Raw genomic sequence first — 22,742 nt, forward strand, 5'->3', positions numbered from 1 at the left:
ATATCTGGCATAACAGCTGGGATTGGGATTATGATTTGTTTAGACTTATGGTAAAAGCAATGAACCATCTTTGCCCTGATTCATTTGATTTTTAGGTCCTTCAGGGTGGCACTAATCTCTGCTCTTCCATGCTGGATGAAGTATTATTTCTGATTTACTATCATGCCCAGGGGGCGGTGGTTTAAACCTTCCTTATTATAATGACTCTTGCCCCGCAGGCCAGGGAACAAGACGCTAAGTATATCCATCTCAATTATGCAATCAGAGACTGAGAAAATGGACTTGGGCCAGGACTCCAAGTAATGCCTGGCCTCCACATACCCCATCCCTAGACATGGGGACCAGAATGGCATTTTTTGGGTCCCCATGATAGCAGTGTCAACTAAAATCCTATGTCCAGCAGCTTTCAAATATCTGGATCTTCTCACTGCACCCAGTGTGCAATTACACTAGTGACTGTAGGTCCCTTTGGAGGAAGGATTGGGAGAGTATCTGCTACATACTCTTGATGCGGCACTGCAGGGTTCTTCTTCAACACAGCTCAGCCCCTTCAATCATGTGCTCTAAAATCTGGCTCAGGTTTGGAAAATAGGTGAGAAATCATGACTTTTTCATTGCAATCAACCTGCTGCTCACCCTCTACTGATTTATTTACTTATTTACTTATTTATTAAGCCACATCTTCATTGGCTGTCCACTTCCTGCCCTTAGAAACATCATTGTGTATTAGCCACTGCCCTGATCCCCATGGATCAAGGCCCTTGATTTCCAACTGACTTTGATGTTCATTATGGTTATTACACCCACATTGTCTCTGAAGTTAAGTGTTGCCTCCTGACCTCCCTATTCCAGAATTCTATCATCTCATTGACACTAGGGATGCCAGTTCTGCAGCAGCATCTCTTAGCATCAACGCTGGCCTGTAGAAGACCGACAGCACTGAGCCCTCTCTCTAGCATGTTCCTCGTTGCCTTAATGAAGGAAGTGTCTTCTGGGTCTTCCCAGGGAACACAGTCAGCTGGAGAGCTCTCTGGCATTACATAAGAAGTCCATTCAAATGCTTACCTCTTTGAGGGTTTTGACCTCCTCCTTAACACTCTGCCAAGGCATCTCTACCTTATTTCCTGTAGACCATCATTGATTCCAAGCTTCAGGGAACCATTCCAGCAGCTTATTAGTGCCAGCTCCAGGCATCCTTGCCATATCAAAGACAAAGTAATGGAAGTGTCAGGGCTTCCCAGGTAGCACTAGTGGTAAGGAACCCACCTGCCAATACAAGAGACATAAAAGACATAGATGGGTTTGATCCCTAAATCAGGAAGATCCCCTGGAGGAGGGAACGGTAACCCACTCCAGTATTCTTGCCTGGAAAATCCCATGGACAGAGGAGCCTGGCAGGCTACAGTCCACAGGGTCACACAGAGCCAGACACAACTGAAGCAAATTAGCACAGCATGGCACAATGGAAGTGTCTCCATATCATTAAATCTTCTATTACCAGCCTCATATCAAATCTTTCTGTCCAGTAATCTTGAGATCCATTTCCATATATATATTTTGTCATATATTTGTCACGATCTGAAGCTCTTTTGGGGAATAATCTCTTTTATTACACAAAAAAGACAATATTTACCCCCTAAGCCATGCTGAAACCCAACCCCAGTTATCAATCTAGGGTTGGCAACGGAAAGCTACTCTCCTAAAAGTGTGGGGCACCTCTGCTGGTCCAGAGGATTCCAGGTTCTCAAAGGCATCTATCCAAATATGCCTATCCTCTGTGTCAGGATCCTGATTTTATCTTACCAGGACCCTGATTTTAGCATAGATTTGTTAGGGCTATGAATTCATCTTCCTTCACAATCAGATCTTGGTCTGATTTTTAGCACAATCTGTCCCCTAGCTAAAGGTAATGAGAATCACTTTAAATATTGCCATGCAGGCTTGATGGACTTCACAATGTGTCTTGATTTGATAGTAGGCTGTCATGAGCTTGTTATTTATGTTCCTTCTAGATTTCTATGGCAGTTAACCAACCGCCTCTGCTTTTAATTGCAAGAAATGGAAAACTCAAATTGAACTGGCTTGAAAAATAAAGGGATCTATGGGTTCATATAGCTGAAAAGGACAGAGGTGAGTGGAGCTTCAGGGCTTATTTGGTTCAGGGGTTCATTGATGCTGTTCCCCTTCAGAGTCTGGTTTCCTTCCCTCTTTCTGTTCTGCCTTCCAAGGCTGCAGCTTTATCCCAAGGCTGGCTCCCTTCATGGTGCCAAAGTGGTTGCAGAAGTTTGCATCTGCTTACCATAATGTGGTGTTGGAGAAGATTCTTGAGAGTCCCTTGGACTGCAAGGAGATCCAACCAGTCCATCCTAAAGGAAATCAGTCCTGGGTGTTCATTGGACTGATGATGAAGCTGAAACTCCAATACTTTGGCCACCTGATGCGAAGAGCTGACTCATTGGAAAAGACCCTGATGCTGGGAAAGATTGAGGGAAGGAGAAGAAGGGGACTACAGAGGATGAGATGGTTGGATGGCATCACTGACTCGATGGACATGGGTTTGAGTGAACTCTGGGAGTTGGTGAGGGACAGGGAGGCCTGGTGTGCTGTGATTCATGGGGTCGCAAAGAGTCGGACACGACTGAGTGACTGAACTGAACCGAACTGAACCATAATGTCCCAGGGAGATGATCCCTCTGCAGGCAGAGCTTTTAAAACAAGAGGAAGTTTCTTTCTCATATGGCCCAGATAGTTGACACTTGAGTCTCATTGGTCATATTGTGTCCCATCTCCATTTCTGAGTCATTATCCTGATTATCCCCAAATAATCAGGACCCACCCAAAGGAGATGGGCTACGGTCAGGAGCGGGAGAGGTCTGAAAAAAAAATCCTGGGTATTGCTAGAGTTGCTGGCTAGGCAGCTAACAGATAAAGATAGTTAAGTGTATTCCAGATTTTTACAAAGAAGTTGTATTTCTTTGGGAACTGAAGAAAACATAAATGTATAAATGCTCTTTGATATTCACAATAATACTGTTCTTTAGGCAACAAAAAATATCAAACTCCTTTTACTAGCCTTCTTCATAGTAATGTATAGAATGAGGCCAGCATTCTAAAGTCAGACTTCACTTAATAATACAATGAGAGGTGATATTCAAAATATTCAATGAACAGCATGGCACAAATATAAATCAGTTTGAGTGGTCACCCAATCAGGGGATCATTGGCTCTTAACACTGCATCAGTGACCTCAGCAACAATTACAGTCATTATCACTTAGCAGTCACTGTCAACACAGAGTACCACAACCAACCATCTGGTCTACCTTCAGTCTCCAGTGCTGGGCACCCCACCATAGCCCAGGGATCCTTACTGACACCCAGCCTTTCACCGAACTTGGACAGAGGATCCCCACAGCCAGACACACACTTCAAGAGAGATCAGGACTGTTATTGTCAAACACAAAGGGAAGTATGAGCTGAAGAGAATGAAATAAAATGCAGCAGAAGCCTTCCCGGTCCTCTGTTGCATTTAGTGAAGAAAGACAGCATCACAGTCAAGAAAAGCCAATGTCAAAATGAACCTGATCATTTGCAGCAGTGTCATCTTGGGTAAGCTACTCTGCTTTGCCAAGCTTCAATGTTCACATCTATAAGTAATACAAGAATTGCCTTGAAAATTGTTATGAACATTTCAGTTCAGTTCAGTCACTCAGTCGTGTCCAACTCTTTGCAGTTTCATGGACTGCAGCCTGCCAGGCTTCCCTGTCCATCACCAGCTCCTTGCTCAAACTCATGTCCATCAAGTTGGTGATGGTCTAATGAACATTTAGAGGTAATATAAATAAAAATGATCCCCTGGAGAAGAAGGAAATGGCAATCCACTCCAGTATTCTTGCTGGGGAAATCCCATGGACAGAGGAGCCTGGCAGCCTCCGTGGGATGACAAAAGAATCAGACACGACTTAGCAACTAAACACACATGCACAAATAAAGTGTTTAGCTAAGTGCTAGACATTTTAGTTAATCATTGAGTTAATCGAACATAAGTATCTGTTATTACCATCTCGAAGAGACTGGTTGGAAAACTTCAGACAACTCAGTGATTAATTGTAGGATTAGTCCTCTGATTTCTAAAGTAAAGGAAACTCAGGCACAGACCTCTCCAGCATTTCACCCCCATTTTGGGCTTGAACCATCCACTCATCCACGCTGCCCTGTCTCTATAAATATAATGGGCTGACAGCCACTAGTGCTGGAAAGAACTCTTCCTGAACTGGAATTTCTGACAGCTAACTTCCACAAGCTGTTCATGAGTTATTTCAAGGGACATTTTGCTGTCAATCACTTACCCCTGAAGTGGACTGCACAGCCTGCTCTGCATCCAGGATCATAAGAGGGGCGGGAGCAACATTTGTTTCTTGGAAATTAGAACACTAGTTCATGACCCATAAAAGGAAGTTGAGAAAAGGACTGTGATGCTAAACAAGAAAAGGAAACTATTCTTATCAAGAGCTCCATGTTAAGTATTAGGTTCCCTTGCAGAATCCTCATAAGAATCCTGGGAAGCAGGTAATAGATTCCTATCTTACAGGTCTGGAAACTGAGGCCCAAAAATGATAATTTGCCCCATCTGGTAAATGGGAGGTGATAAGTTTCAAGTCTGGGACTTTTGGGGGTACAAAGTTCTTCAAGTATTTCTCAGAGGTTGTGCTATGGGTACGGTTTTGTTTTGCACACTGTTCAGCAACTCTGTTCCCTGGGCATTAAAGGTCACCAGCATGACCAGGTCATTGTAACAATTAAAATTGCCTCCACACGTTTTCAAACCTCCCTTTGTGGAGGGGTGGGATGCCCCAGGCTGAGAACCATGCAGATAGATAGATTTATGGCGAGTTTATCTGTAATAGAACAGCATCAGATTTCAGAATGGGATCCTGACAGAGGGTCAGAGGAGAGAGGAGAGCTGCAGACTCCCACACCTCGTGTGGAAATACATTTGTGAATCTGAGTGTGTGTCTTCCTACCTGGAGCCAGTAATGCTCCTCTAGGCATAGTGTGTGCATGCAAACCAATGTGCACATGTGTGAAGCATGCCCTTGACTATGGAGTGTGAAGTCCTAGCCTCCCGGGCCCCTTACTCTCTTCCTCCACATTCAATCAGTCTCTTCTGTCCTATTGAGTCCCCCTCCTAAATACATTGCATACACATTCCTGCTACCCTACTCTTCATCAAGCCTGTTCATCTCTCATCTGGAACATTGCAATGGCCTTCCCTCTAGTTGTAGATACCGCCTGTTCACTCTTCATACTGCTGCCAGCTTGATCTTTCTAAAAGGCAAATCAAAAGACCACATCACACTCTAACTCAAAATTCCTCAGTCACTGCCACTGCCTTTGCAGTTTTAGAAGCAGACCCTGTATCTAAATGAAATCTTCAAACAGAAGTGCAATATATAAAACAGATAAATGCAGGACTGCTCTGTTGAATTATGTAGACTCCTTAGCAAGGCATACAAGGTTTTTCATGATCTGTTCCCTGCTTGCCTCTACAGCAACATCTTTTAATTCTCTAGAATGGGTGTGGTTTGGTAGCTAAGTCAAACCACCCACATTCAAATTCTTTGCCACTTAATAGCTGTGCATTGTGTATTGTTTTACATCCCTGTCCCTGCATTTCCTTACTGGTAAATGCGCTAATAGCACTTCATGGAGCTCTTTTAAGAATTAGAAGAGTATATTTGTGAAGCACTTAAAACAATCCTGGCACATAGTGAACACTCAGTAACTGTGAACTCTTATGACTTTCTTCTTTTAATTAAAAAAAATTTCATGCGCTTATTTGGTGCAGTGGGTCTTATTTTCTGGCATTCAGGACCTTTTAGTTGTGGCATGTGGGGGATCTCCAGTTGCAGCATGAAGACTCTTAGTTGTGGCATGTGGGACCTAGTGCCCTGGCCATGGAGTAAACCCAGGGCCTCTGCATTGGAGCATGGAGCCTTAGCTACTGGCCCACCGGGGAAGTCCCTGACCTTTCTTACATCTTACCCGGAGTTGCCCTAGATTCCAAGTTCCCTGGTGGCTCAGACAGTAAAGAACTTGCCCGCAATGGGGAGACCAGGGTTTGATCCCTGGATCAGAAGGAAATGACTACCCACTCCAGTATTCTTGCCTGGAGAATTCTATGGACAGAGGAGCCTGGTGGGCTAGGGGTCCCAAACAGTTGGACACGACTGAGTGACTAACACTTTCATTTTTCACAAGTTCCCTAAAATGTCTTGCTACCCTCTCTATTACTTTGTACACTGTATATGAGTGTGAGCAGTTGTGCAGGGCTTGACTATAAGACCTAGAGTCATGAGGCTACTAGTGGACTGATCTAGCATCCAAAAGCTCTCCAGGACTTGAGGGTACTCCAGGCACCAGAGGCTTTAACCAGGTGCCCTCTTATCTCTGAGCACAGGCTTCTACTCTGACTGGACAGCGCAGCCTCCATCCTAGGTGATAAATGTGAAAAAACAAACAAACAAACAAACCAACTACAGGGTACCACACAAACTTAGCACAGAGCACAGAGGAATGATGTTTTCAGGTCCAGGAAGGCAGGAGATCAAAGACATGTTCCTGGAGAAGCTAACACATGAGCAACAACACATGAAGCAAACGAAACAAACATGGGCTGAAATTTACCTTCTTTTGCATAAATCCCTAAATTTCTTTCATTCGCTAATAAAGTGAATACAGAATACTCTGTATTCTCTAAATTCTTAAGGAATTCAGACTGAATTCAGTTTCCAGTGCCTGCTAATTGTGCAAAGCCCTTTGTGCCCAGTTACTGCATTAGACCTTATCTACTTGTCAGGAGGTCATCTCTTGTGCAATCAGTGGCCACAATACTTCAGAGAATGGCTTTGCTTTTCTTCTCTGAGTCAGATCTATGGATGAGGCAGCACAGCTGGAAGGGAGGCTGTGATCAGGCTTCTTGCATTATATCTTACAATCTCCACGGAATGGACACCTTCCCACCTTTCTGCCTGGCAAACTTTCCATTCACCTATCAAGTTTGAACCCAAGAACCACATATTTCTTGGGCCCCTCTTCTCTGATTCTCCCAGACAGAATTGGGTGCTGGACCTGGGTACAACTCTCCATTGGAGGATTTGTCTTATCAACCTCTGTACTCCTGTCTGCCCTTTTTCCCCTCAGATACAATTCATATGTAACATTGTATTAGTTTTAAGTATGCATGACCATCTTTTCACAAGTATTCCTCTTGTGTCTCTACCACCTGGCACACAGTAGGTACTTAACTAAAAACTTTCTTAGTGAATGAAAGAAATTTAGGGATTTATGCAAAAGAAGGTAAATTTCAGCCCATGTTTGTTTCGTTCCCTTCATGAGTTGTTGCTCATGTGTTAGCTTCTCCAGGAACATGTCTTTGATCTCCTGCCTTCCTGGACCTGAAAACATCATTCCTCTGTGCTCTGTGCTAAGTTTGTGTGGTACCCTGTAGTTGGTTTGTTTGTTTGTTTGTTTTTTCACATTTATCACCTAGGATGGAGACTTATTTCCTTGTATTTGTGTTTTTGCCTAGAAGGGAGCTCACTGAGGGCAAGAAGTGGGACTTATTCATCTATAGCTCCTGTGTACCCAAGATACACAGGAGTATTTTGTGTACCCAAGCTACTTCCTAAAATAGAGCAGGTTATCAATACATGTGTTTTGAATGAATGAATGAATATAAGCTTCAAAGCTATTCCAAAATAGCAGAAAATTCCCAACCCACTAGCTTAGTCTTTGAAATGGGATCTTCTTGCTGCAGACCTCCTTTTTTTCGTTGTGTTTAGTTCAGAGTAAAACTACTTATTTTCTTTTCTCATAGTTTTCACAATGTCCCAGAACATATTTCAACTGACTAGAGGGGGTGAGGGGATGGAAAAATATTTGTTAATGTTCCATTGTAAATTACTGAGACCCACTGTAAACCTCTTCAGAGTGGTTGTTGTATGATTGCTTTGCCTACACAAGGTCGCAGCACTCACAATTGAACGATACATGGAATTCCTCTACTATCCCCAGTTTCTTCCTGCTTCCTCCCTCCTTTGCAAACTTTCTGCCATTTCTAGTCTGACACATGTGCATTATGCAAAATGCCAAGATGTTTTTGGGAAAAAAAAAAAGCTTCTTCTCAATGATTATTAGCTCAAAAACACTGATTCCTCACACCATGCACGAAAACAAATTTCAGATGTATTAAACCTAAATGTTAAACCAAACTGTAAAACTGTGAGAAGGGAAAATAAGTAAATATCATTATGAGCTTCTAAAAAAAAAAGGATTTCTTAAATAAGGCACAAAAATTATGAACAATAAAGGAAAAAATTGATTTGAATCCATTAAAAATAAAAACTAATTATCATAGACAAACTTAGAACACAACTAAAACACCAGTAAAAATATTCACAATATATTTAACAGACAAAGGAAGAGTATCTAGAATATATGAAGAACTGCTATAAATTAATAACAAAAAGACACACTTAATATAAAATGGGCAAAGGAGCTGAACAAGGAATTTACATAAGAAGAAAACAAAATGGGCAGTGAGCTTATGAAGAGCTGCTTGATTTCACTAGTGATCAAGGAAATGGATATCTAAACAATAATGACTATTTGCAAAAATTAAAACAGACAATATCAATATTGAAGATGTGGGGAAATGTGAATTTTCAACAGTATGGACAATGGTTTAAATTAGTACAACTACATGAGAAAATAACTTAAGGATTGCTAATAAAATTGGAAATGCACACATGTGATTGAGCAATAATATTTTTAGGTTTACACCCTAGAGAATAAATTACACATGGTTACATGGAAACACATAAAAGAATAAAGAAGGGTGTGTTTTTTTTGTAATTATGATAAATTTGGGAATCTTTGATAGTTGTGTATGACTTTTTGCAATCTCATAGACTGCATAGTCCAAGGAATTCTCCAGGACAGAATACTGGAGTGGGTAGCCATTCCCTTCTCCAGGGGATCTTCCCAATCCAGGGATCAAATCTCAGTCTCTGAATTATAGGCAGATTCCTTACCCTCTGAGTCATCAGGGAAGCACATCATCGTGTAGATTCACCCACAAAGCAGAGACCAGGAAAATGTTTGCTTGCAAGTTTTTAATTTGTTGATTCATTAACATAGAACTCAAAGCCAACAATACTATAACTCATGTCTGAAGGATGCTTATCTGTGCTTAGTTGCTTGGCTGTGTCCGACTCTTTGCAACCCCATGGACTGTAGCCCGCCAGGCTCCTATGTCCATGTAAGAATACTGGAGTGGGTTGCCATGCTCTCCTCCAGGGGATCTTCCCAACCCAGGTCTCCTGCATTGCAGGCGGATTCTTTACTGTCTAAGCCACCAGGGAAGCCCCAACACACTTACTTTCTTCATAAGGCACATCTCTGCCTGAGCTCAGGAACACCAGCCAGCACTTCAGCGTTACGCTTGGGAATCATTTCAAACAGTGAAATCACCAACAAAAAGCATATAAATGTGAAAAACGTTACAGTAGGTAGACTACAAAAAGTACCCTAATTTATGATATGAGAGTTGAAACAAGAAGGCCGAGTGTTGCCTTGTTCCATCTTTGGTGGGACTTCAAGGATCTGATGACTCAGAATTTTCCCCTCAATGTGTAAGTTTATGAAGGACCATAAAGGGGAGGCAAATATTGATTGGGGGAGTTACAAGGAAAGTTTAATGAGTAGCCAAATTTGCAGATATAAAATCGGCAAATAAAAAGGATTGACTATATATGTAACAGTGGCTTTTCATGAAGTGAAGACATTTATGTAACAAGCACCCAAGTTAAGAAATGAAAGATTTCTAGCACCCCTTTGGGCTCTGTTTCAAGGATAACCACTCTCCTGACTTCTAACATCATAGATTAGTTTGTAGTATGTTTTTTTTCTTTCACATTATGTCAGTGTAAGCATGTATTGTATACTCTTGTGTCCAGCTTTTTTCAGTATTATATTATCTGTATTATTATATAGGCTTCCCTGGTGGCTTAGCTGGTAAAGAATCCGCCTGCAATGCAGGAGTAGGAGTTCCCTACATTGGTTCGATCGCTGGGTTGGGAAGATCCCCTGGAGATGGGAAAGGCTACTCACTTCAGTATTCTGGCCTGGAGAATTCCATGGACTCTATAGTCCATGGGGTAGCAAAGAGTCGGACACAACTGAGCAACTTTCACTTTCAATACAACTTTAATTGTTATATATGATTTATAATATAATCTATGAATTATATTCACCCATGTTGTATTTATCATTTTAAAACATTTTTGTCAGTCTGTGTTATTTGATTAAATTTTTTCAGAAGTGAGTTTGTATTCTTATTGTTGCTTCTGTTGTCTTTCTTAGAATTAGATTTCCTCATGCGTTTTAGACTTTTGATTTTTAAGGTCATTTTAAGTGACCTTAAAACAGAGAAATTCTCTGCTTCTTCATCTTCCCTTTTTTTTTTTAATTAAAAGATTTATTGAAGTATAGTTGATTTACAATGTTGTGTTACTTTCTGCCATTCAAAGTGAATCAGTTATACATCACTCTTTCCTTTACTTTCTAGAGGTGGAAGGGGTGTGCTTGTGCCTTCCTCTAACTCCCCAAGTCCCAGTCCAGAACCGATATAGGCACGTTTCGGCACCCCTCTCCTGCTGCAACTTGGGGCTATCCAATCTCAGAGCCTGCAGGAGACTTGGCTCAGTTTCTGGTTGTGATGTTGTGTCTGTTCTGCTGTCTCCTCAGGTTCCTATTGACCTGGAAACAGTTACACTAAGAGGCAGGGTGGCAGCCTTGCGAAGCCCCCCTCAAAAAAGGGGCACTGACTCCTACTCCTGGCTTCACGCAGGGAGCCTGACTCTGTTCCGGCCTTGCGTGAAGCTGTTTGGCTCCTGTTTCTCTTTTGGAATGGGTCTCCTGCCACCATTGTTTGGATCCAGAGTTGGAGCCCAGCATGCCCTTGGCTTTCACCCTTGCTTGCTGTTGCAAATTTCTGGTCCCAGAGATGCTTCCCTTGCCTTTGATCCCAGTTATCTCTTTTTGGTTATCTTTTAATATTCAACCTGTCCTTGCTGTTCCTGGAGATGGAAGAAGTTGTAGAGCAGTAAACAACTGTATACTATGGCGCCTGGAAGTCCGTGTTGCTTTGCTTTACAAGGATAGCAAAGCCATTTTTATTCAGATCAATAAAGCACTGTTCAAGAGTCCCCATCGAGGTGGATATACCCCCAAATGTCCATCAACTGATAAATGGTAAACAAAATGTGGTATACTTATATAATGGAGTATTAGTCAACCATTAAATAGAATGAAGTACTGATGATATGTGCAATTACATGGACGGACCTTGAAAATATACTAAGTAAAAGAAGCCAAACATGAAAGGCTGTCTATTGTATAATGCTATTTATATGAAATATCCACAACAGGCAAATCCATAGAGACAGAAAGCAGACTGATGGCTTCCAGGAACTGGGGGAGCAGAAAAGGGGGAATGACTGATAGGAGGTATGGTGTTTCCTTTTGGGGTGATGAGAATATCCCAAAACTAGACAGTGGTGATGGTTTCACAACATTGTAAATGGACTAAATGCCAGTGAATTGCACACTTCATAATGGCTAAAATAATGAATTTTGTGTTATGTGAATTTTACCACAAGACGAAAAAAGTCTCTATTCTTTGGCACACCTTTCCTACTGCTCCCATTTGAATGCATCACTCCTTAATTGCACCAGCACGATACCTGGTCTGTCCCTTTAGTGCGTATCTTCCACATTACATTGCAAATTACCTGTGTCTATCCCTCTGTCAGACTATAAGCATTTTCAGTAGAAGAGCTGTGTCCAATTCAGATTTGTTTCTCTGTTACCTTGCTTAGTGTCTGACACAGAGAAAGCCCAACAAATGCTTGCTGAATCAATGAATGAACAAATTAGCTGAACTCAAACAAAAGCACTCAAAAAAAATAAAATCGCCCTTCCTCAGGGTCTCTCAGTTTATTGTTAGAATGCTCCCCTGGGGGAAGGATTTTCATTTGGAAACATATTGTGACACTCTCAGGGCTGAAGCCTTCGGTGTAAGAAAACAACGCAAGGGGCCCTGACCGTTCCCTGGGGTCCCCTGAGAATGTTGACCTCCTGGCTTCTGCCAGCCCTAACCTACCATCTGCTGGAGGTGCAACTGCAATGGCTACAGAATATTCAAAATATTCTCAATAACGAAGCTCAGAAATGCTTCTGCTGAGTCATTCTCCAGCACAAAGCGTTTTCTTTATGAGGCTCTCATCTGTCCTCTGAGGCGTAAATTGCAAATATCGCAGCCTCACTCTTCAGAGTTGCGTTAAATGACTTCTCCTGGGTCAGGCAACAAATGATGGAATAAGTGATGCATCAAATTGGGAAAGACTTCAAGGGGGTCTTCCTGTCTATTTCCTATATATGATTACATATTTGTAGGCTTTGGGGTTGTAAATTTCCTGAAAACACAGCTCTGAGACTGAGATTTTGAGGTACAAAAATTTCTTCCTCAACTTTAGCTTCACTGATATGTTTCTTCTTGTTTCAACTTGTGTGGAGACAAAGATAGGAAAGGGTTATAAACCACCTCCCCCACGTCAGTGCTTTATATCCTCAAAATGACTTTTAAATTATCCCTTTCACTCTTCCATATTAAAATGTGCAATCTTTTTGTTAAAAATAATTGGGGACCTACCATGTGCCAGGAACTCTGGATTCCAACCTAAGTAAAATATAAACCCGCCCTTCAAAGTGGAAATTCATAGTCTTTCTTTAGGGTTTGCTTGAAGTTCCTCTTTCTGACTCTAATCCAACTTGCTAAAATGTGCCCCTAAATCTACCAGCAGGCAAACATTTTACTAGCTTATTATTATTCTCTGTGTGTTTAATAAATGGAAAGAGTCTGTGTTAATCTCTCTTCATGTTGTGCCAATGATCAGCAACCTGTGGACAGGTTGGGATTGTCTGTGCCCAGTCACGTTGAAATCCCTTCAATTACCTGAAATGGAGCAGTTAGTTTTTGCCTGTGAAAGAAACAGAGCAGAAACCTGAAAATAATTGCTTTTTACCAGTGTGTGTAGAGTTCCACGGAAGCATCCCCTTCTTACACAGCATCCCCAGGTCTGACATCATGGAGACACCTCACCTGGCTTGACTTATGCAAACAGGGCTCTTCTGGGAAACCCCACAGACACCAGCAGTGCCTGCAGTTTCCAGTCCCTGTGTGGTTCCTGGAGCTGTGGCTGAGGGACACAGCAGGCAGAGTAAAGATGTTTATTTCTCTGTCATCTAGGAGACTGAAGCCATCATTTTCTTTGCTGTCTCATCCTCCTAGCAAGAGGGGATACATGGGGTCCCTAGCCTGTTTTGAAAAAGACTCGCTAGGATTCTGAAACTAGCCCTGCAGCTTGCCTCCAATATGATGCTGACTACTCATGAGACAAGCATCTCTGTCATCGTGCCACCTACAAAATAGAGTTACACAGTAAAAGGATTTGGGATAAAAAAATAATGTTTAAAAAAGCTAGTAACAGTCTTCTAAGAGGGGATCAGAGTAGCTCATAGTTACCTGTCATGCACGAGTCCTGATCACAAATACTGTTGTTCTACTGCTGTTGGTCAGCAAGGTATTGAAGGGTCTGCTTTGGATGTGACTTCTCTCTCCTCTTAATGCCTTTTGTACCATCTTCTTACGTGTGCCTAAATTATTGCTAAATATATGAAGGCAGGGAACTGTCTGCCTTGTTTGTCACTGTCTTAGTTTGGCTTCCCCGAGAAACAGATGCTGGGACCAAAATTTAAGTGCAAGCAATTTATTTGAGAGGAGATTACAGGAAACACTAGTAGGAGAGGGAGGCAGGGAAGCCAAAAAAAGAATCATTACCAAGAAGTTATATCATGGATAACTGGAACCTGATCCCACGGGTGAAGCCTGGGGAATGGGATATTACACAAATCTCAGAGTTGTCCCACCTGAGGAGTGAGGAAATTGGGGTATTTATATCCCAGTTTCCATCAGTCACTGGTTGAGGGCAGTTCCTGTATAACAGTAATTGTATGTCAATGCAAAAAAAGATGAACCTTAATTCTCACTTCAGTTCATGCAAACAATTTAATGCAAGGAGGATCATATGTCTAGATGTAAAAGACAGAACTATAAAGTTTTCAGATGAAAACATAGGAGAATATATGTACAACCTCAGAGTAGTCAGAGATTTCTTAGGCAGGACACAAAAAGCACTAAAAAAAAAAAACCCTTAAAAATTAATAAAATTGACTTCATTCAGAATTAAATACTTCTGCTCTTTGGAAAACATTGTTAAGAAAATGAAAGGACAAGTAATAGAATGGGAAGAGTATTTTCAATACATATATCTAACAACAAACTTGTATCTAGAATATATAAAGAACCCCCTACACATCGGTAATGGTAAAGATTTGAACACATACTTCATGAAATAAAATACACAAATGGCCAGTACGCTGTTTGAAATGGGGCTCAACATCATTCGGTATCAGGGAAATGCAAATTAAAACCTCAGTGAGATGTTACTATAGGTCCACTAGAGTTGCTAAAACTGAAAGGACTTGACATGCAAATGTTAGCATGGATAACTAGAACTTTCATATTTTGCTGGTAGGAGTACAAAATGGTACAACCACTATGAAGAACTCTTTGGCAGTTTTTATGGGGTTAAACGTATCTATTTCTAGAAACTAGAAATTCCATTCTTGGTGTTTAATGAAGATAAATGACAGCTCATCTCTACAAAAAAAGACTAATACAAAAAGTGTTTACAACAGCTTAAAAAGCCAAGCAAACAGAAAACAATTCAAATGCCCATCAACAAGTGAGGAACAAATTGTGATATAATCATGCAACAGAATGCTATTCATCACTAAAAAGAAATGAGCTACTGATTTATACAACATGGATGAAGCTAAAAGACAAAATTACACTGAACAAAAGAAGCAGATATAAAAGAATATATCCTGTGGTTTATATATATATATATATATGGCTTCCCAGGTAGCTCAGTGGTAATACAGGAGGTCCAGGAGATGTGGATTCAGTCCCTGGGTTGGGAAGATCCCTTGGAGGAGGAAATGGCAACCCACTCCAGTATTCTTCCCTGGAAAATCCCATGGACAGAGGAACCTGGCAGACTGTAGTCCATGGGGTTGCAAAGAGTTGGACACAATGGAGTGACTGAGCATATACACAGATATATATGTATAAAGTCCAGAAATAAAAAAGCTTATCTACAGTGATTAAAGTCAGACCAGTGGAAAAAAATCAGACCAATGGTTGCCCCTGGGAGTTGGAGACTGACTGGAAGGAGGCGCTCCTAAGGGAACTTGGTGTTCCAAGTTCGGAAATGTTCCACATCTTTTTTGGATGGTGCCTACATGAATGTATACAGGTGTTAAAACTTGCCTAATTGAATATATAAGATCTGTGTTTTTTATTGTATAAAATTATACCTTAATAAATATTACAGACATATCTTTAAAAAAGAAAACACAATGGCCATTAAAAACATGGATTAATTTGTGTTCTGTCTACCCCACCCCTTCAGCCACTAGGTCGTAAGCTTCAGGTGGACAGAACATCTGTTTTATCTTCTGTATTCCCAGCACCTACTACTGTGTCTGGGATCTCGTGAATGCTCAAGTCACATTTGTTAATATCAGAGGTTTTTAAAAGCCTCTGTGCATTGAGCTGTGGCTTTGTATTGAGCTGTGGCTTTGTATCTCCCTCTGCAGACATGATCCATTCTTGGCAGATGCTGGTGGCCCCAGAAGCTCGAGCACAGGTGCTTTGTCTAGGAAGGGAGCTTGCAGGTGGGAGCCCAGCAGGGCCCTGGGTGTCCTTGGGCACTGACAGGGTCCCAACTGTGAGCACCATCTGCTCCTCTGACGGGTGTCTGACAGCATCCACAGCCAGGGACCTGGAAGGTGAGTGCCTCTGAGATGGAATATCAGGCTCCCATCTCCATCCTCCTGCCTATGGGGCTGCATGGAAAGTCACTTTAACCCCACAAACAGAAAGTACCCACACATGTACTGCTTTGTAATTTGCCAAGAATTTTCCCACAGATGATCTTACTTTATACTCCCTAAGACCCTGGAAGATTGGTATTGGCTAACTCTGTTTCACAGAGAGGTAAAGTGACATCCCAAGGTCACACAGCTGGCAAGTGGTAGAATTGGGATTCAAACCAAGTTTCTAACCATTTACTACTATATTAAATGCAGTACTGCTGTGTCATTTAAGGACCTTCAGAAGCCATTTCTTAAATCTGACCCCTTCAAGCTCTACTGGACTAATGGAAAGATAACTAACAAATACCCCTTATCTTGAATGCAAGTTATTCTACATGCCCCTCAAAGATGAGCCTGCCTGGACCACCACTGTGATAGTGTCACTTCTCTATGTCAATTTTCCATACTCTTCACCATCTACCAAGTAAAATTCACTCTCCTTAGCTGCTGTTCAGTGCTCTTTTGCCTAACTCATCTTTGTGGCCTCATCTTCCTTAAAACCCCTTGCATTCTGGCTGGTTATGTCACTATCCTCATCTCTGCAACTTTGCTCTTCAACTTGCCCTCCACCTGGAATACCAGTTTCATCCATCTTCCCTTGGGATGCTTTTACTGACCTTTCAAGTTGGGACTGAAATGCCACTGCCATTCCAGATTGTAGAGTTTTACATTACCTGAATCCTTAAAGCACCTTTCACTTGGCATTAACGTCAGACATCATGTACCTCACTTTGTCTTCTTTATTAGATCCTAAGGTCCTAGAATGCTAGATTCATGCCTATTTCCATAACCCCTGTAGTTACTAACATAGCTATATACTGTAGACATTTAAAGGTGTTTTGTTGAGTGAATAAATGACCACTTCTCCAACCATGGCCTATGCATTTAATACCCTTTTAAATGCACGGTTTTAAAATTTTTCTGCATTTTAACTTTATGTATTGGATTAACACAGCTTCCATCTTCCATACACGATGCTTCCAATTTGACCCAGCCTGCTGCTAAGTCGTGTCAGTCTTGTCCGACTCCTTGCGACCCCATAGACGGCAGCCCACCAGGCTCCCCCATCCCTAGGATTCTCCAGGCAAGAACACTGGAGCGGGTTGCCATTTCCTTCTCCAATGCATGAAAGTGAAAAGTGAAAGTGAAGTCGCTCAGTCATGTCCGACTCTTAGCGACCCCATGGACTGTAGCCTACCAGGCTCCTCCGTCCATGGGATTTTCCAGGCAAGAGTACTGAAGTGGATCTCCAGTGCCTTCTCCAGACCCAGCCTGCATAGATACCCAAATTCTTTGCAAGTGGGATGGCCTCAAGGAGAGACTGCAGAGTCCACAGTTCTACACCAGCTGTACAAATTGCTTCTACTCTCAGGACGTTATTTTGCATCTCCATCTATTCCATGAGAGTAATAATCTCTGTTTTGCTTTAATTTACCACAAGGTTGTTGAGAGAACAAATAACAGATATAGAAGTGCTTTGTTGATTATAAATCATTCAGACCTGTTACTGAGATGCACCTGCTATTTGAGCCTCCCCTTTCATCGTTGGCAACATCCCACCCATTTGCTCCTCTCTTTTTTAAAGAGAACTAGACTGTCTGGGGAGAAGGCAATGGCACCCCACTCCAGTACTCTTGCCTGGAAAATCTCATGGACGGAGGAGCCTGGTAGGCTGCAGTCCATGGGGTCGCTAAGAGTCGGACACGACTGAGCGACTTCACTTTCACTTTTCACTTTCATGCATTGGAGGAGGAAATGGCAACCCACCCCAGTGTTCTTGCCTGGAGAATCCCAGGGACGGAGGAGCCTGATGGCCTGCCGTCTATGGGGCTGCACAGAGTCGGACACGACTGAAGTGACTTAGCAGCAGCAGACCCTCTGGAGGGAATATGTCTAGGGGCCGCAGTAAGATGGGTTTCCTGACTGGTGGGTGGAATTGGGGCTGTGTTTTGGTGGGGTTGAGGTGGGCAGGGCTGTTGTTATCTGAAAGGCTGCTGTGAAAAAGGAAATCACACTTGTCCACATAGTGCAGAGAGTCCCATTGTGTAGAAATCACAAGGCCAGTTATCAGAGCGGCAGAAGATGTCCTGGGCTGCCTGATGGAAGTTGAGGGCCGGAACTACTGAAAGGCCAACTACCATTTATAAGCGTGACAGTTCCACTTCAAGGTGGAAGTTACCAAAACCACTTTGCCCACCACCATGAGAAGATGCTCAAGGTCCAGAGCTACGCCCTTAACCAGAGGACAACCCCGACTCCCCATCCGCCCCACCCTCACACGAGTCTCCGGGGCTTGTCCATTGGCTTCCACTCTGGGGAGGGTGGGCATTGGGTCACTTCGCTTTCTGATTGGTTAGCTGCACCGATTGACAGGCGTGCTGCGGCCGCCCAAGCCAGGAAGAGAAACATGGCGGAGGCGGGAAAAGAGCACGCGGGTCTCGGGTTACCAGTAGGAGAGGCAGCACAGTGGCCTTTGCAGCGGTATGGCCGCTTCATGCCCTCAGGCACTGGGGAGCCGCCTGGGCCTGGCCAGGAAGCTGGGATGGCTTCTTCCCCGACTTGGAAGGTGAGGCCTGAGGGCGGGAAGGGTTGGGAGGCTCTCACCCGGCGCAGGGAAGGAAGGACGACTGCAGCCTGGTTCCTGAGGCACTGTGTCTCCTCCATTGGCAGGTGGATTCTTAACCACTGAGCCACCTAGGAAGCCCCTACCTTGTTTCAGTTAAGTTCAGTTCAGTCGCTCAGTCGTGTCCGACTCTTTGCGACCCCATGAATCACAGCACGCCAGGCCTCCCTGTCCATCACCAACTTCCGGAGTTCACTCAGACTCACGTCCATTGAGTGGGTGATGCCATCCAACCATCTCATCCTCTGTCATCCCCTTCTCCTCCTGCCCCCAATCCCTCCCAGCATCAGGGTCTTTTCCAATGAGTCAACTCTTCATGTGAGGTGGCCAAAGTATTGGGAGTTTCAGAGTCAGCATCAGTCCCTCCAGGGAACACCCAGGGCTGATCTCCTTCAGAATGGACTGGTTGGATCTCCTTGCAGTCCAAGGGACTCTCAAGAGTCTTCTCCAACACCACAGTTCAAAAGCATCAATTCTTCGGCGCTCAGCTTTCTTCATACCTTGTTTACCTTATCTTAAATTAGAGATAATAATGGTACCCACTGGGTAGTATGGTTGTGAGCTTTAAGTTAATATATATATAAATCACTCAAACAGTGTCTCGTATAAAGTTATGTAAGTGTTTACTGATACTATCATGATTGTTTTATTTTGTCCTGGTGATACGTTTTAATGCCACGGGTTGCTGATCATTTACTTCCTTTTGGTCTGGTTTCACTGGTGGTTGTGGACCCTGAGGTCTTGGATTGTGCATGTGTATGTATGTTGGTATGATTTGGGCAGCAGTGGGTAGGAGAAAAGTAAAAGAGAGTGAAAATTTCAGGTAGAGGATACAACATGTGCAAAGGCCCTGCACCTGTACAACCTCAGAGAGTGTAATGTACAGACAAAAAGAACAAGTCTGATGCTTAGACAACAAGGGGTCAGATAACACGGGATGAGGTTGTCTAGATAGGTAGGCGGGTACCTTATGAACAATGTCCTAAAACCAATAGGGAGCCACTAAAGGGTTTTAAGTTGGAGCATTTTCATCTTTGAAAGATCACTCTGGTTGAAGAGTGGAGACAGAATTGGAGAGGCATACGAGTAGAGTTCAGAAGATTCCCCTGGAGAAGGGATAGGTTACCCATTCCAGTATTCTTGGGCTTCCCTCGTGGCTCAGATGGTGAAGAATCCGCCTGCAATCCAGGAGACCTGGGTTTGATCCCTGGGTTGGGAAGATCACCTGGAGGAGGACGTGGCAGCCCTCTCCAGAATTCTTGCCCGGAGAATCCCCATGGACAGAGGAGCCTGGCGGGGTCCATGGGGGTCTCCAAAGAGTCCGACATGACTTAGCAACTAAGTAACAACAACAGGTAGAGTCAGGAAGATCACTTAAAATGCTTTTGCAGTGTAGTGGGCAATAGCTGATAATGACTTAGGATGGCAAGGGTGGGAGGATAGGGAGGGAGAATGGCAGTAGAGATGGGGAGACCAGGCATGTTAAAGCTATGTTTTGGAGGCCAAAATGATAGGACTTGGAGATTGACTGGATATGAGTGGTGAGAATAAAGAGCTCCTGGGTTTCTGGCAGGAGCAACTGGATTGGGAAACATTGGAGGAAGAACAGTGAAGGAAAGATCCAAGACTTCAGTTTCAGATGTATTGGGTTTAAATGCATTTATGCAGTATCCAAGTGGAGATGTTGAATGGAACAACATCTGGGCTGGAGAGGTAAATGTGTCATCAACATGAAGGTGACATTTATAGTTAAGAGATGATACAAGATTTCAGGACCAAGCTTCAAGGTAGGTCAGGACAGGTAGAGGGGACCGAGTCCCTAAAGCAGATTGCCAAGGGTCAGAGAGTTGGGAGATACTAGGAGAAGTCAGATCCATCAAAGCTACAAAAGATTATTAGAAGAGGGAGAAAACAATTAACTTTGTTGCATGATGCTGCAGAGTGAAGAATAATGATGACTAAGGTGTGTCCATTGGATTTAGCAACATGAAGATCCTTAATGGTTTTTACCAAGAGAAGTTTCAGTAGAATGAAGGGGGTGGAAGCCAGATAGAGGTGGGCTGAAAAGTAACTGTAAGTGAGAAAATGTGACCAATGTGTGTGGACAATTCTTCGGAGAGATTTGGCTGTAAATATGAGTAGAGATGGGGCATAATGAATTGTTCACCAATTTCTAGACTATCAGAGCTAAGACCACTAAAAAAGGCATTAAATACTTAGTTGTATTCTGTAGAGCACATCCTGAGAAATTGTAGTAGTTGTTGTTCAGTCGCTAAGTCATGTCTGACTCTTCACAACCTCATGGACTGTAGCACTCCAGTTTCCTTTGTCCTCCACTTTCTCCCAGAGTTTGTTCAGATTCATGTCCATTGAGTGGGTGATGCCGTCTTAACCATCTCATCCTCTGCCCCCCACCACCACCCTTTTCCTTTTGCCTTCAGTCTTTCCCAGCATCAGGGTCTTTTCTTCCAGCATATCTTTTTGCCTTTAATACTATGGGGTTCTCCAGGCAAGAATACTGGAATGGGTTGCCTTTTCCTTCTCCAGTGGACCATGTTTTGTCAGAACTCATTATGACCTGTTTGTCTTGGGTGGTCCTGCAGGGCATGGCTCATATCTTCATTGAGTTATGGAAGCCACTTTTCCATAACAAAGCTGTGATCCATGAAGGGGAAGTTGTAGTATAGCTTGCAAATGCAAAATTGAATGAATAGTGTTAAATCGAAGAATCACTTATCTATAATAGGATCTTGAAAGAATGGAAACGTTTGAGGACATAATTAATTGTTGAAATCGCCCAACAGGTTCCTTAGTACTGTCTCTTCACACCCTTATAATTCTTTCTCCTCAAGCATCTTTGTTGGGTGCACAGCCTCAGATGCAACTGGGTAACTGTTAGACTCCTATCTTGCAACCTGGAGGTCAGGGACATTAGACCATTCTAAGGAGTTATTACATTTCTTTCCTCTTCTTTGCAAGGCTGTTCATAATTTCTTATAAGGAGCAGCACTTTTCAACAGTTTTCAAATGTTTGGCATAAAGCCACAGCTACAGTGACAAGAGATGAGGTTTGCTTTTGCAGTGCTTTTGAAAACTGAACATTTGTACTTTCCTTTGAATCTGTGCCGAACCATCCTACCTGCTGTGATCAGTTTCAGCCTAGGTCTGTCATTTTGGGAGGGAAAAACGAAAGGGAAAACAAGATTTGTTCTATTTTATGTGTTCTGTGACTATTGTGCAATAGTAATGATAAAAGATGAGCCATCTAAAGAACTGCACTAAGTCCCATGTGAATTTCTTATTTTAAAAATGTGGTACCTGCAGTAAGAAAAAAAAATGTGTGTTAGGTAAAGCATAAAAATATATTATTTTGGAGAATAGAGTCATTCTGGTCTTTTTTTCTCTAGGGGACTTTTTAAGTTCAACCTTGGTTGAATCTATTTTGAGTTTTTTCATTTTTTCCTAAAATTGTGGGGAGAATCTGATTTTCTGATACTGTTCTATATAGTTGTTTAATGACAAAGAAGACTTTCATCACAATGGGCATGATGCTAAGGGAAAAATGTTGATTAAGAGAAAAAAATGAATAGTACAACAAATCTAGTACTTCTAAGACTTGGAGTCATGGTTGAGAGGTAAGGTCAAGTCTGAGACATCTTATGTATAGACTATGGGATGTATATGTATATTGATTTATTTGTCTGAATTGAATTATTCTTATGAAAAGTTACTATCTATAGATAAGTTAACCACAGTTTGGAAGCAGATAAACTTTTTTTAAATTGAAGGATAATTGCTTTACAGAATTTTGTTGTTTTCTATCAAAACTCAACATGAATCAGCCATAGATATACATACATCCCCTCCCTTTTGAACCTCCCTCCCATCTCCCTCCCCATCCCACCCATCTAGGTTGATTCAGAGCCCCTGTTTGACTTTCCTGAGCCATACAGCAAATTCCTGTTGGCTATCTGTTTTCATATGGTAATGTAAGT

The 22,742-nt window shown here is 42.5% G+C and overlaps 1 protein-coding gene across 5 annotated transcripts in view; it reads left to right on the forward strand.

Moving 5' to 3' along the window:
* The window catches only part of REC114 (REC114 meiotic recombination protein), a 184,611-nt gene that overhangs the window by 54,085 nt on the left and 107,784 nt on the right, over window positions 1-22,742 (forward strand). The window contains exon 1 of one of the 5 annotated variants that reach the window (XM_061430308.1): window positions 18,489-18,690. The exons of 3 other annotated variants lie outside the window; for them this stretch is intronic. In XM_061430308.1, the coding sequence (XP_061286292.1) occupies window positions 18,532-18,690 (159 nt within the window). In that variant the 5' untranslated portion in view covers window positions 18,489-18,531. Of the gene's footprint in view, window positions 1-18,488; window positions 18,691-22,742 lie in introns of those variants that run through there. One more of the 5 variants, XM_061430309.1, reaches the window with a different exon arrangement.

The sequence above is a fragment of the Bos javanicus genome, chromosome 10 (assembly GCF_032452875.1).
Source record: "Bos javanicus breed banteng chromosome 10, ARS-OSU_banteng_1.0, whole genome shotgun sequence".
NCBI classification, from domain to species: Eukaryota; Metazoa; Chordata; class Mammalia; order Artiodactyla; family Bovidae; genus Bos; species Bos javanicus.